The 16,159-nt window shown below is 29.5% G+C and overlaps 2 protein-coding genes across 2 annotated transcripts; one reads left to right on the top strand and one right to left on the bottom strand.

Annotated features, from left to right (window-relative positions):
* Positions 1-2,981: 2,981 nt before the first annotated feature.
* On the bottom strand, positions 2,982-4,227 carry LOC108461860 (uncharacterized protein At5g39865-like). Its single transcript, XM_017761828.2, has one exon. It carries the CDS (start codon positions 3,945-3,947, stop codon positions 3,219-3,221), a length of 729 nt encoding a protein of 242 aa, XP_017617317.1. The 5' UTR covers positions 3,948-4,227; the 3' UTR covers positions 2,982-3,218.
* A 7,854-nt stretch (positions 4,228-12,081) lies between these two features.
* Positions 12,082-15,456, top strand: LOC108461525 (protein trichome birefringence-like 33). Its single transcript, XM_017761389.2, has 6 exons — positions 12,082-12,421; positions 12,516-12,732; positions 13,646-13,823; positions 13,901-14,100; positions 14,570-14,728; positions 14,904-15,456. The coding sequence occupies exons 1-6, from the start codon at positions 12,241-12,243 to the stop codon at positions 15,241-15,243; spliced, it is 1,275 nt and encodes a 424-aa protein (XP_017616878.1). The 5' UTR covers positions 12,082-12,240; the 3' UTR covers positions 15,244-15,456.
* Positions 15,457-16,159: the final 703 nt, after the last annotated feature.

Raw genomic sequence — 16,159 nt, 5'->3', positions numbered from 1 at the left:
ATTAAAAATTAAAGAAATATATAAAAATAAATAAATATTTTTAAAAAATATAATAATAAATTTAATATTTATAATATTATTAAATAAAATAAAATCACCTCATCCCTCTCTCTCTCCTTCCCCTCCATCAACGACAGCCCCCGTACCCCCTCCCGCTCTCTGCTGCAGAGCCATCAAAAAGCTTGGCGCTTAATCACATAGACCAAAAAATCTTTTATTATATTAAGATGGTGAGAAATCAAAATTTCAAGTTTACCAATTACTATTAATGAAGCCAACCACAACCCTGCGGATAGGGACGGTGATGGAGATGAGGAGGGCGGGGGTCCGGGGACGGTCGAGGGGAGGGGAGAGGAGGAGGGAGAAGGACGGGGTGGGGAATTTTTATTATTATTTAATATTAATATACAATTTAAATTTATTATTATATTTAAAATAATTATGTATTTTTATATATTTTTTGAATCTTTAAAATTAGGATCAAATTAAAATCATTTGTAAAATTTGAGAGTTAATTTTTTAAGATTAAGACAAATTTAGAGGCACAATATGAACTTTAAAGCTAAATTTCAGAATTAATTGATTTGGCCTATACATTTACATATTAGGTTAGTAACTTTTTTGTATTTTGATTTATATGTATTGCTAAGGAATTATTTTCCTCTGATAAGATGCTGATATCGCCGAGGGAAAAAGAAAAGAGTTTGATGTCGAGACTGAGAGCGCAGAGTAACAAAATACAAATTATCTTCCTCTCAACTCCTTACGCAGAAGACCTCTCGAGAATCATTGATGAATTTAATCTTATAAAAGAGAGGAGGGTACAATTTAATAGGATTAAGGCCAAATTTTTTTAATTTAATTTTGAAATTATAATGATATTTATAAAAATTTTAGTATAATATTAATTTTTTTTATATTGAAAAGAAACATTTAATTTTATATAGCGTAATTTTTTTACTTTTCTACAATTAAATCATTAATACTTTTTAAAAATATTAAATTAATTCGTTCAGAGTTAAAAGTTTTACCCTCTTCAAAATAAAATCTTGAATCCGTCCCAGGTTCATAATACTTTTATCTAAAATAATCTATGATAATTTTGTAAATTTGCCAATTATTCCCTCCCTTGGGGAGCTTGCCTGCTGACAGCTTTTTCTTTTTTCCTTTTTCATTGAAAGCTGGAAGAAAGTGCTTGATATTGTTTCCACATTTTTAAAGTTTAGGCTGGAATCTTATTTTACTAATTTTTTTCATATAATCAGAATCATTCATATCATATCAAAATATGCCAAACATCAATAATATAAAGAGAAAATAAATAAATGAAAAAATCTAGATATTATAATTTATTACTTGATTATAGTATTAAACTTTTCATCATTAACAAGAGATTCTATCATTATTTATTAAGGTGTTGTTTTCTTAGTATGAGTTTGGATAAGTGGTATGTTTACTTACGGTTAATGTAAAAATAATAGCGATGATAACATTATATATTGTAACAATATTATAATATGAGATAAAAATAAGTTAAACATACTGCACCGTACTACACCATTTGTCTAAAGAGGTACTTAGTCTTTATTTTATGAGACCAATTATTTTTAAGTTAGGTTATATTTATATGATTTTTATGTATAAATAATTTAGTGTGTTAAATTTAAGAAAATTTGTATATATTTTACTTGTAATTAATGTTAACGTGTACATTAGCAAAAGCCAGCCTAAAACCCACTGTATCACGAAGTTACAAGTCAATTAAGGAGTCTCCAAACTATGGATTATTGAGATTCCAATGGGAAACCACGTGAGATAGAATAATTAGTCACTCTTTTATAACATATGGCAACCTGGAAAATACTGGAAATTATATTATTCTTATGTTATTGCCTGGCTATTGGGTGAAAGCTCTTATACTAAGAATTTATTGCATTGTAGAAGTATGTCTCGTATTTTCGATTAAATAGTGTGTGATGTCGCATTGAGGAAAAGTTCTTCATCTTGACGTGCACTTCAAGTTTCTTCTTAAACTTTGATTAACTTAGGGATACTTTAGTCATATATGCTACGAATTTCAGCTTATAAATAGACCTTAGTTACTTTAGGTTCTACAATAACAGAAATATTTAGATTGAAAGAATTCTATTTTTTTTTGAAGGGTCTTTATTTCGGGGTTTCGAGTTAATTTTCTCCATCTTTTGTACTCTCTTTTTATTATAGTGAAATTTCCTTTTGTTCGTGATTTTTTATCCTCTTTTGAGGGGTTTTCCACATAAAATTTATGTGTTCAATCTTGTCAATTTTACGTTATTTATTTGTTTGTTGCATACATGGGTTATTTCCCTAAAACATTTGTCTCAATATTTAATAAAAAAACAAGTAAATTAGTCCCTATACATTAGATTAAAGAACCAACTAGCCCTTCTGTTAAAAATTCTATCTATTTTCACTGTTAAAAACTAGTCCATGTACATCAATATAAAGTACACGTGGCACATCACATGTTATTTTGTTAACCACACCAATTTTAATAAAAATTGATGAAATTTTTAACAGAACAAACCAATTTGCTCTAAAATACAATCGGACTCCTACTACAATTTTCTGCATACACCTTAAAATAATAATAAGGGTTAATATCACAACTAGCCCTTAAACTTTGATCTAATATGCAATAAGGTTATACCTCTACAAATATAATGTCTAATTTAATACATGTACTAAACTACCACGTATCCATGTGTCCCAAAACCTTAACACCATTTAATTCAGATGCTGACTTTGGAAACCACAAATAAATGGATGCCATGTGATTTCATATGATAGGTTCTAGACTTTACCGAGTCATTATATTATTTGATTTTTTTCTATTTCAAACATTAAACAAAATTACAAAAAATAACTTAAAATTTAATCAACCCATGAATATTATATAAAACCCAAAATCAATAATATGAGGATTATTGCTAAGTCATTGATACATGATGAAATAGTGCATGTATTAAATTGAGTTTGTTTTTTTAAGGTACCACATTACACATTAGGTGAAAGTTTAGGGACCAACCGTGACATTAACCCTAATAATAATATACTACTTTTGAGAAAAATATACATGCATTTTTTCCACAGTCAAATGCGCTAACGAAAATTAGTAGAAGAAAATAAATTACGTTTCTCTCTTTTTGTTTTTATTAATCTAATATATAGTTTTAAAGCTACGAAAAAGGATAGCTAATTCGCCGGTGACCGGAGGGATTACAAGACGGGCACCTAACCAGACCATTGGTGTTGCAATCGGCACAACTTCGGAACCCAGTTTTTTCAGAGTAGATCTTATGGCTACCATTGCATTGTGGACAAAGAATAAATCTCAACCCTTCACATAAATTACACACACTTGACCCAACCACCGACGGTAACCCACCGATCATCTTCTTCAGTTCACCACATTCATGTAATCGTTTCACTTCCTCTGCTCCGCCGATATACGTTTCGCCGATGAAAACCAAGGGAAGGGTGAAACTTTTGTTACGCCCAATGATCCCTTGTAACTCGTCTAAGAAACTAGAATCCAATGACACATCTCGTTCGTCGATGGGAACATTGAGTCCTCTAAGGATTGATCGAACGGTCTTGCAATCTTCAAAGGTTTTTCGAACGACACGGAGGCTGGTGAGGTAAACAACGACGCGTTGGTCAGCGTTGGGGAGAGTAAGTGGACGGCGGTTGGAGGAGGACCAGGCGCGTAAGACGGTGGTGGAGAGCTTGACACGGTGGAAAATGGAGGATCTTTTAGGGGATTGAGGATAGAGGACTTGTTGTTCTTCTTCTTCTTTGAGGATAGCATCAATGTCTTTGAATGAAGAGAAAGAGAAATGGGAAGGTGACTTTGTGGGGTTTGTTGTTGCTGCCCTGCTTGGTGATCTTAGCCATTGGGGAATCATTTGGAGAGGGATTTTGATTTTGGGAGGTGTTTTTTTGTAAGGTTTGTAGATATATAGGGGTTTTTAAGATAATGAAGGGAGCCCTAGATCTAGATGAGAGTATGTATGGAGAATGGGGATTTGAATTAAAGATATTCAGATTCAGAGCTATTGGGGGGTGTAATAATGGTGATGGAAGAGAGAGAGAGAGAGAGATATGGGGCATTTTGACATTTCAGGGCATCATTTAGGGGGTGGATTATGAAAGAAGAAATGAAGATCTGCCAGCTGTGTCTATACATATATATATATATATATATATTTGATCTAGCAAAGAACACTTAGAAATGGGATTTTCTTTGAAAGGAAAATGGGGACTTGGATGAATATTTACTCCTACTACCATTTGTAACTGTTACTAAAAATGACACTTTAAAAAAATTCGTGAAGACATAATAGTTGGGATGTTCATTATTTCACTTATGATTTAGATTTTAGTCGCGTTTTTATTAAGACTTTATTTTTTTATAATTCACAAAAAATACACTTCAAAAGATTAACCAATAAATTTAGAATTGTGACATAATGATAGCTCACTTTATCTTTTAATTATATAGTTGAAAGTTCAATTTTATTAATAAAATTGAGTATACTTTATGCTCAAGTGTTTACATCATTAGAAATCTATCATAATAAAAGAATTAGTAACTCATATCGATAATGCTTACATCTATTTATTTAAATCCTTCAAACTTTTAAATCGAAAGAAAATATGCACATAAGAACATTTAAACCCTTATTTATTCAATAATTATAAAATCAATGATTTCAATTGAATTAAAGATTAATCGAGATTAATTTTTTTATTGGTTGAACTTACTTTTCGTTTGATAGCATCCCTACTTTATTTTACAAAAAAATTAGTATATGAGCAAAAATAAAGTGAATATTTGATTGATTTGGTTTCTATGTATTAACAATTAAATATTAAAACTAAATCAAATCTTGATAAAATTGAATTAATCAAATTGAATATTTTTGTTATTTGGTTCGGTTTATTTAATTTTGATTCTTTTGATTTTTTAGAATTTTTTATTTACAAAATAAATTTATGTAAGTAACAAATAAGTAAAATAACGAAGAAATTGAAAAGATTGAACAGATAAATTTTACGTGGAAAAATTCCTCCGCAGAGGATAAAAAACTACAGACAAAAAGAAATTTTACTAATAAGAGAAAAGTACAAGACGGAGAGAGTAAAAAACACTCGAAACCTCGAAAGAAAAAACCCTTCAAATTGGAACACAAAATTCTCTCTTAATTGTGTTATTTTCTTATTTAGGTCTAATTCACACACAAATCCTAGTGCCCATTTACCCTAGGTACACTTTAGATGCTAATTAATGCAATAAATTATTAAATGCTTAAGGTCTAATTAGGAAATAATCTCAAAATTACCGTCCAGGGAATCAGCTACATATTTTCATATATCGTCGCGTCATTGGGACGGAAATTTTCTTCTCGTCGTGACGACGGTTGCTCATTGCGACGTCACTCCTTATTTTGACCTGAAATATGAAGCATACTCCAAAATCTCTTTTTTTTTTTTTTACCCTTTTCACTCATAAATTTGAGACTACAAATGTTAAAGGAAATGAACTTGTACAAGACAAAATTTTATAACAAGGACAATATAGTAAAATTTACTTTTAGGTAATATTACATTTTATCAACCAAAAACATGAATATTACATTCCATTCAAGTGAACCACACAAAGAAAATCTTATATTTCACTTGTAATCTAATATTCCCGTAATCCTATTATGAAACTTAATCAAAGGCTCGACAAACCAAACACACTTTAAGATTTATGTCTGATATAGTTAAAATCTTTTACAGTCATCATCATTAGAGGCAAAGAGGAAAAATAGTAAAGTGATTTGAATCGAGCAGAAAAAATAAAATCAATCAACTCTTTTTGGAATACAAGTTAAAAAATAATGGTTATCCAAACCAAGTTAAAATTTTTTATTTGATTTGATTTATATTTTATTTTATTTACGTAAAAATAAACCTATTTTAAAAAAAACACTATATAAGAAGTATTAATTAATTTTTATTTACTTGAAAAGTTAATTGTAGATATTTATAAAGAACACATTGAAACTTTACTAAATACCCAGAAACAATAAATAAAGTATATTTTTTCCTCAAAATAAACCTAAAAATTTAAAATTCAAAAATAATATGGAAGACTAAGAATTGAATTATACTAAACCAAATTATCATAAATAGTGCAAAAAATACGATTAAACCGAACTAAATTCACCTCTAATCACTATCCCACTATTAGCTCTTCAGAGTCAATGAGATACCTACGTTATAGCATTTGAGTAAAGCGAGGAGAAAAAATAATGAAAATGCTGAGAATATTACAAAGAGAGAAAACTAGCAATCAACAAGTGTTGGGTACAACGGTTGCACTTTTAAATAAAGAATGTGAGTTTAAATTTTGAAATGAAATTATTAAAAAGAATAGTCACGAATCTTAAATATGAAGAAACATAAAAGAAAAAAGTAAAAAAAATTCAAGAAAGAGGAAAATTAAGGTTAAGAAAAAATGGGTGATGATGGATTTCTCTTGGTTAGACGTATTGGGAGAATGGTTTTTTGTTTTGGACCATAAGCCCACGTTCTCCATTAATTCATGGAAACCATATGTGTGTATATATAGAAACCATATGTGTGTATATATAGTACTATCGTCCATGTAAAACGAATTTAAGTATTCATATTTTTTTATGAGATACTTTTATCTTATATTTTTCTTATTCTTTCGGTTTATAAGTATAATATATATCCAAGTAATTATAAAATAAAATTAAGCTAATATAAATTATAAAATTAACTCACACATGATAAATTTCGAATTAAAAAATCTAACTATTTAATTTTTGCCAACAATGTCAACATTTTGTTGGCTCATATTACATAACTCATTATCTTAAGTGCAATACAATTGATGAATTAAATATCTAAACACATACTAGTACCCAAAACTTGAAATTAATTTGAGACTGATTACCATTAAGTGTTAGGTATAATGGTAAGGTTTATTGGACTCTAAAAAGAAAGTAGGTTCGAGCCTTGAAAATCATATTATCGAGATGGAGACAATAAAACAAACATGAAAAGTATGAAAAATAATGGATTGGGTTAGGTGTAGAATGGTGAATGTGTCTCATAATGATCCCCTATTAAGCAAGTCTGCTTCCAATTGCCAGGCTATCAACAATACTCATCCAAGCAATCACCGCATGCTTGAAATTGAGCCCAAATCAACCTATGCCTAGGTACCGTATCACCTCTTGGTCTTAGTTCTTGCCAAATAGTTGCCGCAGCATATTTATATCCAGAGAAAAGGCCATACTAGCGTCCCATTAGTATATTCATGGTGACCTGTAGAGTTTTCCCCTCAAATGCAAAAGCTTTTTCCAATATTCCAACTTCTACTGCTTTTGATAGGGACTTGTCATATACTTTTATCTTTGAGAACATAGCATTTTGTCTATGCAATCCAAATGGATCCAATTCAACTGAGGATGGCCCAAAGATTCCTAAAAATACTAGCCAAGCTCAAGGATATAATTGTTGAAAAGATAATTGTATTTCAAAAGAATCCCACATCATTTAGTTAAGTCTGTCAAAGTGCAAATTTATTGATTCCTCTCTTGTGTGTGAGAGTAAGGTGAAGCTTGATCCATTTTGCTTGCGAGTTCACTCACTATGATCAATTAGAGTGGAAGGATGGCAAAATTTAAACCACTTTATTTGAATAGAGTGGATTTTTTTTGTTTGAAAAGTAGGGTGGGGTGGATTTTTTTCTTTTGGATAGTGAGTATGAAGTGGTAATAGATATTGTTTGTCCCATCCCGACCTACTTCACTATATAAAATTATCTTTTTATCATTGTATATATAAACTATTAAAAATTTTAAAAATGTAAGTAATATAATATAGAAAAAAATCACTTATTTTATGTTTCAATATTTTCTTGAAGAATTATGTTTAAATATTTATTGACTTTAAAATGATTTAAAAATTAAATTGAAGCGAAGCGGGAGGGGGTGAGATGGATATATCCAACATACATGGAGGTGGTAGTAGTTTTCAATATTATATGTCCACAATAGAGCGTGACGAATGGTGAAGCAAATTGTGCCAATCATGGAGCAGAAGTGAATTTAACAATATCTACCCCTGCCCCGCTCCATTGTCATTTCGGGCTCTATCATCTATAGTCATTCTTCTTTTAGTTGAGTATCGTTTTATTCCTTAAATCTTTCAACATTCACTTCCTTTGTTTTCTAAAATTAGGCCATACATGATTTGTACAAGTACCTTGCATTGCCAAGCTTTCTAAACAACACCAAAACAACCATCATTCTTTCTTTAGGTGAGTATTATTTCGTACTTCATGTTCCCTATTCACTTCTGAAACAGAAATACTTGTTGAATCCTAGAAATTATCTTTAAGGACAGTGTTATACAGGCCTCTTGGAGCACCTTTAGCTAAACCTACAATCCCATTGAAAGATTGCAGTATCTTCTTCACTACTAGCTTAGAAAGGATAAAAAGCTAGCACTAGTAATTTTTCAGGCTAAAGATTACTACTTGGATCAACTATAGCCTACCTATGTATGAGAGGAGCTTTGTTGCCCAACAAGTGATCTTGAAAATCCTTCACTAAAAGTCTCATTGTGATCAATGATATACCAAGCTACTGCACTAAAAAGGTTCCAAGTTGAAAAGCTTCTTGAATGGATTGCATCTTTGCCTACCAATCTCACTGGCTTAAATAATTTATTTATGTTATTAAGCTTAAGGCTTGAGCATCTCAATAAAAAAACCTAAAAACTTCTAAAGCAATGAAATGTTGTAACAAGAATACTCCTAAAAGCAAGCAAGTAAGGGATCTTTGAAGATTTTGATATTTTCTTTGGATTCTCCATTTGCCATCTTCTATGGTTGTTAATTCTCAATGGAAAAAAAATTGATATTTGAAGGCATTTATTATGATACTCACTATTATCAATGCGCTATCTGATTACCCAATCAGATCTCGACTCATATTTTACGTGGTTCGTACTTTGGGTTCGCATACAAGGTGCTCGCACCCTTCTATGAGACTGCATAATGTGAGTTCTAGAAAACACGTGTTAACTTTAGAATAGGATACGTGTCGACATGCATGGGAACCTGCCTACAATATCACATCCATGAACAGCAACTATATAATATAAGTACACAATTTAACCCATATGAAGGACACACTCTAAAATACTCAACATCATTCAACTTTTAAAACAAGGTGTTTTGGAATGTTTAGCAATGAAAAAATATATATTTATTTGGATTGGCAGGTAATCCATCATGAGATACTTAAATGACAATGATTCGACTAATATCTCGATCGATTATCAATTCAATTGATTTGATCGATTATCAATTCAATTCTAAAAATCACAACAATAGATAAAAAAAAATTCTATGGAGAATATATAGAGAAATCCTCTGGATCTTCACTAAACCAAAAAAAACTGAAGTAACCCTTATATATACAGCTCATTGTTATAAATATTAGGTAAGAAATAAAATATAGATGGAAACAGTTTAGTTGATCCATCACTATTGGGTTGGTAAATCATACCAGTTGTATATCACTTAGCAGCTACTTTCTTGCTGAGGTTTAGAGTAAGACAACATATAAAGGCCAACAAAATTGAAGGTGAAATGCCACCAAATTCTCACCTAATTCTCTTAAAAGGAAAGAAATTAAAAAAATAGCAGATTAGACTCTTTACATTATTTAAAGAATAAATTGATTATTTCTGTTAAAATTCTTATCTATTTGTACAATTAAAAACTGGTTCTTGTATGTAAACATGATGTACACGTCATCTATTTATACAATTAAAAATTAATTTTTGTATGTAAACATGATGTACACGTGACACATCATATGTCATCATATTCATCAAACCATTTTCTTTTCACTTTGCCAAGTCATTGTAATAATTGGCATATAAAAGTTGGGTTTTTTTTTTTAAGTATAATCGAAGTTTTTTTCATAGCTATTTTACGATCTACAAAAATTAATTCTTTTAAAAATGTGTAATAGCTTTCAACAATATTATCTCCAAAATTTTAATTTATTATTCTCTTTTAAAAATGTAATATCTATTCTACTAAACATTAATTTTTTTGAAGTTTGGGACACTCGCTTCACTCCCTTAGCTTAAAAGCCAAGGGAAAATTATAACCCCTTCATTACGATCAGTCACTGCCCTCTACTTTTGGTTACCAGATATATTAGGTTCACATTATTTATTTGCAAAATAAATATTTTTTAAAGGCGTTTATCGGTATGATGGTTAATTCAATTAGTTAATTCTGCGTGTTTTGAGTTAAGTTTGGGTTTAAACTTTTTAACTTTGAGTTAATTCGTTTTATTATTTAAAATAATAAAATATAAAAAAATTTATGTTTATATATTTTTATAATTAAATTTAAATAAAATTATTTTTATTTTTTAAATAGTCAAACTTTAGATTGATATTAATTTGTTTAAATTTAAATTTCATTAAATATATTGGGATATTAACTTGTTCGAATTTAAAAATTCATTAAATATATAAAATAATTTGAGTAAAAATATTTGAACTTTTAAAAATAACTTATTTTACTATTATTGATAAATATGTTTTAAAAAAATCATTTTATGTTAAATCTATATATTAATTTTGACATAAAAATCCATAATAATTTTACAAATCGTACTAGATCTAATAATTTTTTGGGATAAATCGCAAAATTATATATGAATTTTGAATTAATCTGTAATTGTATATATGAATTTTAATTTGGTGCAATTATACATGTCAAACTTTAATTGTGGTTTAAATGTATACTTGAAATTTAGTTTTGATTAAATCATACGTATTTTAAAAAATAAAAAAATATAGCAATTTATTTTTATATTGGATTCATATAATTATTTATGTATGCAATATAAAAATAAAATGATATTATATCAATAATTGTGTTAATAATTTACAAAATTGAATCAAATCAAGATTTCATGTATAAAATTACACAAAATCAAAATTTATGTATACAATTACACATTAAACTATAATTATTTTGATATTTACCTATTTTTTCCTTATATTTTACATCAAAGCATAACACTCAACCTAATAACATTTATTCATTTGAGTGAAAGTTAAGTCAAACCATGAATTTGATAGATATTGGTCAACATTCTTTTGTGTTGCACACTAGCCCTGAGCAATCAAAATAAAAAAAAATATTTTGGTTAAATATTAAATTTATATATCAACTTTGGTTTAACTTATAATTTTGGTACATAAACTTTGATTTTGTATAATTGTATACATGAAATATGAATTGTGGTTCATATATATACATGAAATTTTGATTTTGATTTGATTGTACACATTTAAATAAATGAATACATATATTTATTTTCATATTTGATTAATATAATTGTTTGTGTATGCAATATATCAATGTAATATGATGTTAAGTCAATAACGTTGTTAGCGACTTGTAAAAATTTAATCAAAATAAAATTTCGTGTATAAAATTGTATAAAATCAAAGTTCATGTATGATATTGCACATTACATCAAAATTTATGTATAGTTTTAATATATGAGAAAGGATTGTATGAAATAAGGACGTCACGCCATCCTATATCTCTTTACAATTATTTAATGACCTTTTAGTAATTTTTCCCGTGTCATTGATACATAATTTTGGTAATTTTTTTCAACCTAAACCCTGAACTTTGAACCCTGGACCCAAACTCAAAACCCAAAATCCTTAATCCTAAACACCAAATCTCGAACCTAAACCTTATACAAAAGGCTTTTTGATTCAAGGTTTCAAGATTTAGAATTTAAGATTCAAGATTTAGGGTTCGGATTAAAAAACACCAAAATTTTATATCAATTATATGAAAAAAATTACTAAAATATCATTACATTATGTATCAATGACGCAATGCCCCCTTTTATACAATCCTTTCTCTTAATATATTCATACTATCATACTTTTTTTTTCAGTTTTTATTTTATAATTTCATATCTCATTAAATTAATTTTTCCAAACTTCGATTGCTACCCTTTGTATAGTTTCCTATATTTAGTTCATGAATCCGATCTTCAAAATAATTAAAAATCCCATTCAAAAAAAAAGAAAAGAAAATTATTATTTATTTAAAAGAAAATGAAGTCTCCACTATCTTCTTCTTCTTCTTCCATGGGTGTTCTTAGAAAACCTCGTTTGTCACCTTATCTCTTCACATTGTTTACTTTCATTGTTTTCATTACTATTTTATATGGAGAAGACTTTATATGCATTTTTGGACAGCTAGAACCGATTCCCGGCCGAGCTATCTCTAGACCAGGTGAGTTAACTCAGTCTACTAAACTCAAGCACTCTTTTATTTTATATTGCGCTTTGGGGGTTTGACTTAGTCTTGGGGGTGGATTTGGGGTTAGTGAAGAAAAGGGAGAAGTTGGCATTCGCCATAGGGAAGAGTGAAGAGAAATGTGATGTATTCAAAGGGAGGTGGGTAAGGGACGAGTTGACCCGTCCGCTGTATGAAGAATCGGAGTGTCCGTACATACAACCACAGTTGACGTGTCAAGAACATGGAAGACCTGATACTGAGTATCAGAAATGGAGATGGCAACCTCATGGCTGTGATCTTCCTAGGTAAAAATGAAACACAAACTTCAATTTTCTCTTCTTTTTTCGATTTTTAGAATTAGATAGTCGAATCAGTTAAACTATCAATTCATCGATCCGATTAACCAGCCATTAAAAATTTTTAATTAGTTCAATTAATTCTTATTGATTCCTAATTTAATCATTTGATCCGATCTGATTTAAACATCATTAGTGAAAATGTGAACTTTTTTTTTTTACCTTATTCCCTCCCCAACCATTATAGTAAAAATACATATAAATGTATTCAAATTCACTTCTTCCTAATTATGAAATAGCAATGGTATTAACTGAGTTAAAACTCTTAACAACGGTGCCAGCTGCGCTAAGGCTCAATCAATGATTATTGTCATTTTTTTTATTTAAATCTTTCATATCTATTTTACGGTCTATATTTAGGGTTCGTAGCTGATCCTCTAAAAATGGTATTTTCAAGATTTGAATTTACCCTCCTTGAGAGTGTAATGTGTCTTCCCACTACATCCAACATTTATTGGTGTCAATTTTATTTTTATCTTAAAATAGAATTTTTTTAAATTATCTTGTGGTTGAGGTCAAGAATTATATATAGGAGAATTTAGAATAGAATAAATTAAAATAATATTATAACTTTTTAGACTGAAAAAAGGTTAAGAATTGTTAAGGAATTTGGAACTTATTTCAATCGAAGATTTTTTTGAGATAATGTTTAAAACTACTCACAGTACTTCCCAACACATAAATAAGAAGACAATGTGCTTTAGTGCACTTGAACCCACGTCCTTTTGTATTGACAACATTATACATACCAATCGAGCTAATACTCAATCTACTTTTGTTTGAAGTAAGAATTTACCATCAACTTAATACATCATTTATGTTAGTAGATTTAAATATTTTCTCTTATGTAATAATTAAACAGTTTCAATGCGACATTGATGTTGGAGACCTTAAGAGGAAAGAGAATGATGTTTGTTGGAGACTCATTGAACCGAGGTCAATATGTTTCAATGATTTGCCTTCTTCACAGGCTCATCCCTGAGCATGCTAAGTCCATGAAATCATACAATAATGATGCACTCACAGTGTTCCGAGCCAAGGTATGTTAATCAACATCACTCAAATTTGTCTAAATTTCCATTGAGTTTTCAATTTTGTAATTAATTCTCTGGTGTAGGATTACAATGCCAGCATTGAATTCTACTGGGCTCCGTTTCTTCTCGAATCGAACTCGGATAATGCCGTCATCCACCGGGTATCGGATCGGATCGTGAGGAGAGGCTCGATAAATAAGCATGGCAAGCATTGGAAGGGTGTTGATATTTTGGTTTTCAACACCTATTTATGGTGGATGACTGGCTTGGACATAAAAATCTTGTATTGCCTCTTTTCTGCATTGGATTTTCAGCATTCTTTTTTGTTTTTTTATATAATATTCACACAACTTTGGCATATGGTGAAGTTAGAAATTTTTTTAGGAGGGGTAAAAATTAAATTATATATTTTTATGAGAGTTAAAATGTAATTTCGCTATCATATTGGCTCATAATTTTATGGTTTTTAGAATGACTAAATCAAAATTCTACCACTTTGGAAAGGAATAAACTATAATTTGATCATATATTAACTTAAGATTTTGTAAAATTTGAGAGACTAAAGCAACAATTTTCCATTTTATTGGGGCTAAGGCCCCTACCTCCTTTCCTTCGCCCTTGCTTTGGCAAAAGCAAATCACTATCACGTACGCGCACACCACGATGTGGGCTGTGAAGTGAAAACCCACATATTCACCATTTTTTTGTTGGTTTAGTCAATCACGGGTATAATTTATCTATGTTTTCAACAGGAAAGGGTCTTTTGAGGATGAGGAGAAAGAAATAATTAAAGTGTCGGCTGAGGATGCCTATCGTATGGCAATGAGAAGCATGCTGAGATGGGTGAGGAAAAACATGGATCGCAAGAAGACAAGAGTGTTTTTCACTAGCATGTCTCCTACTCATGGAAAGTGAGTACAAATTTTATAAGAATCATATTTTTAATCTGAACCTTCCTAATTATAAGATAAATTTTAAACATAAACGAGTAACTCAATTCTTGAATAAAATTACATAAATTACATAAATTACAAGTTGATGAGATTAGAGTTATTTAAGCAATTTGTTTTCTACACATTTTTGCAGGGGCATTGAATGGGGAGGTGAACCAGGTGAGAATTGTTATAATCAAACAACTATAATTGAAGATCCAAACTATTGGGATTCGAATAGTAGGAAAAGCATAATGAAGGTGATTGCAGAAGAGTTCAGTAAATCCAAGTTTCCCATCACATTTCTCAACATCACTCAACTCTCAAGTTATCGAAAAGACGCACACACATCGATTTATAAGAAGCAATGGAGTCCATTAACAGCGGAGCAGCTAGCCAACCCAATTAGCTATGCTGATTGCGTCCATTGGTGTTTGCCAGGCCTTCAAGACACCTGGAATGAACTTCTCTTTTCCAAGTTGTTCTATCCTTGAAAATATATATTTTTTTCTATCATGAAATTTTATACATCAAATCTTCTTTGTAATTGATTTTGTCATGCCCATGCGTATAAGATTTTAACTTTTTTTCTTTCTCATTACAAGTTTTTGGTGCTTTGGGTGGTATCACTAAGTGATTGAATTAAATTTTTGTTTCTAAGTTGAACTATCATAATGAAGTATTAGTTCTTAGTTGATTATACCAAATTTATAGATGAATACATTTTTGCAAGTTATCAAGTTTCGAGTTAACATTTACTATTTAAAAGAAAATATCATTTACGGTTTAACAAAGTGAATATTTTGAAAGCTTTTGATGGTTCTGCAAATTAAATCTTTTGTTCAAATGAGAAAAAAATCAAATATTAGATCTATAATAATTTGGTCTTATTTGATTTATTTAATAGTATAGACACTAAATAGAGAGATTAATTTGCTTGAATCCGAAAAACTTGAAGGTACTTTCACCCAAATGTTTTTGCTTTATAGTATAAATTGATCACTATCTAAATTGATTGCAAAATTATTTAGTTTTATTTTAAAACTTGTATACAAATTTCTCTTATTTTTACTTTTATCAAATTTAAATTCTTTCTTTTTATTTTTACATAGACCATTACACGTTGTAGGCACGACAACCGCCTAGATGTACAACCTAATTAAACTGAATAAAAGTTTTAAATATCTCAATTTCGTGAGATCGACTTTACTTCTTATATTGTTATTTATTTATTGACAGGAATATTATTTTAATAGATTCATCACCTATCAAAGGGAAATTCAAAGAATTAATATGTGCAAATAAAAAACTAATCATGCTATATATTAAAACAAAAATCAAACATATATACAAGAAATTAATCAAATAAATAAATAAATAAAACATGCATAACATGGCCAAATTCACCAT

This window comes from Gossypium arboreum, chromosome 13, assembly GCF_025698485.1.
Source record: "Gossypium arboreum isolate Shixiya-1 chromosome 13, ASM2569848v2, whole genome shotgun sequence".
Classification (NCBI taxonomy): Eukaryota; Viridiplantae; Streptophyta; class Magnoliopsida; order Malvales; family Malvaceae; genus Gossypium; species Gossypium arboreum.
The sequence above is the reverse complement of the archived record's forward strand: the minus strand, read 5'-3'. Positions and strand labels throughout refer to the sequence as shown.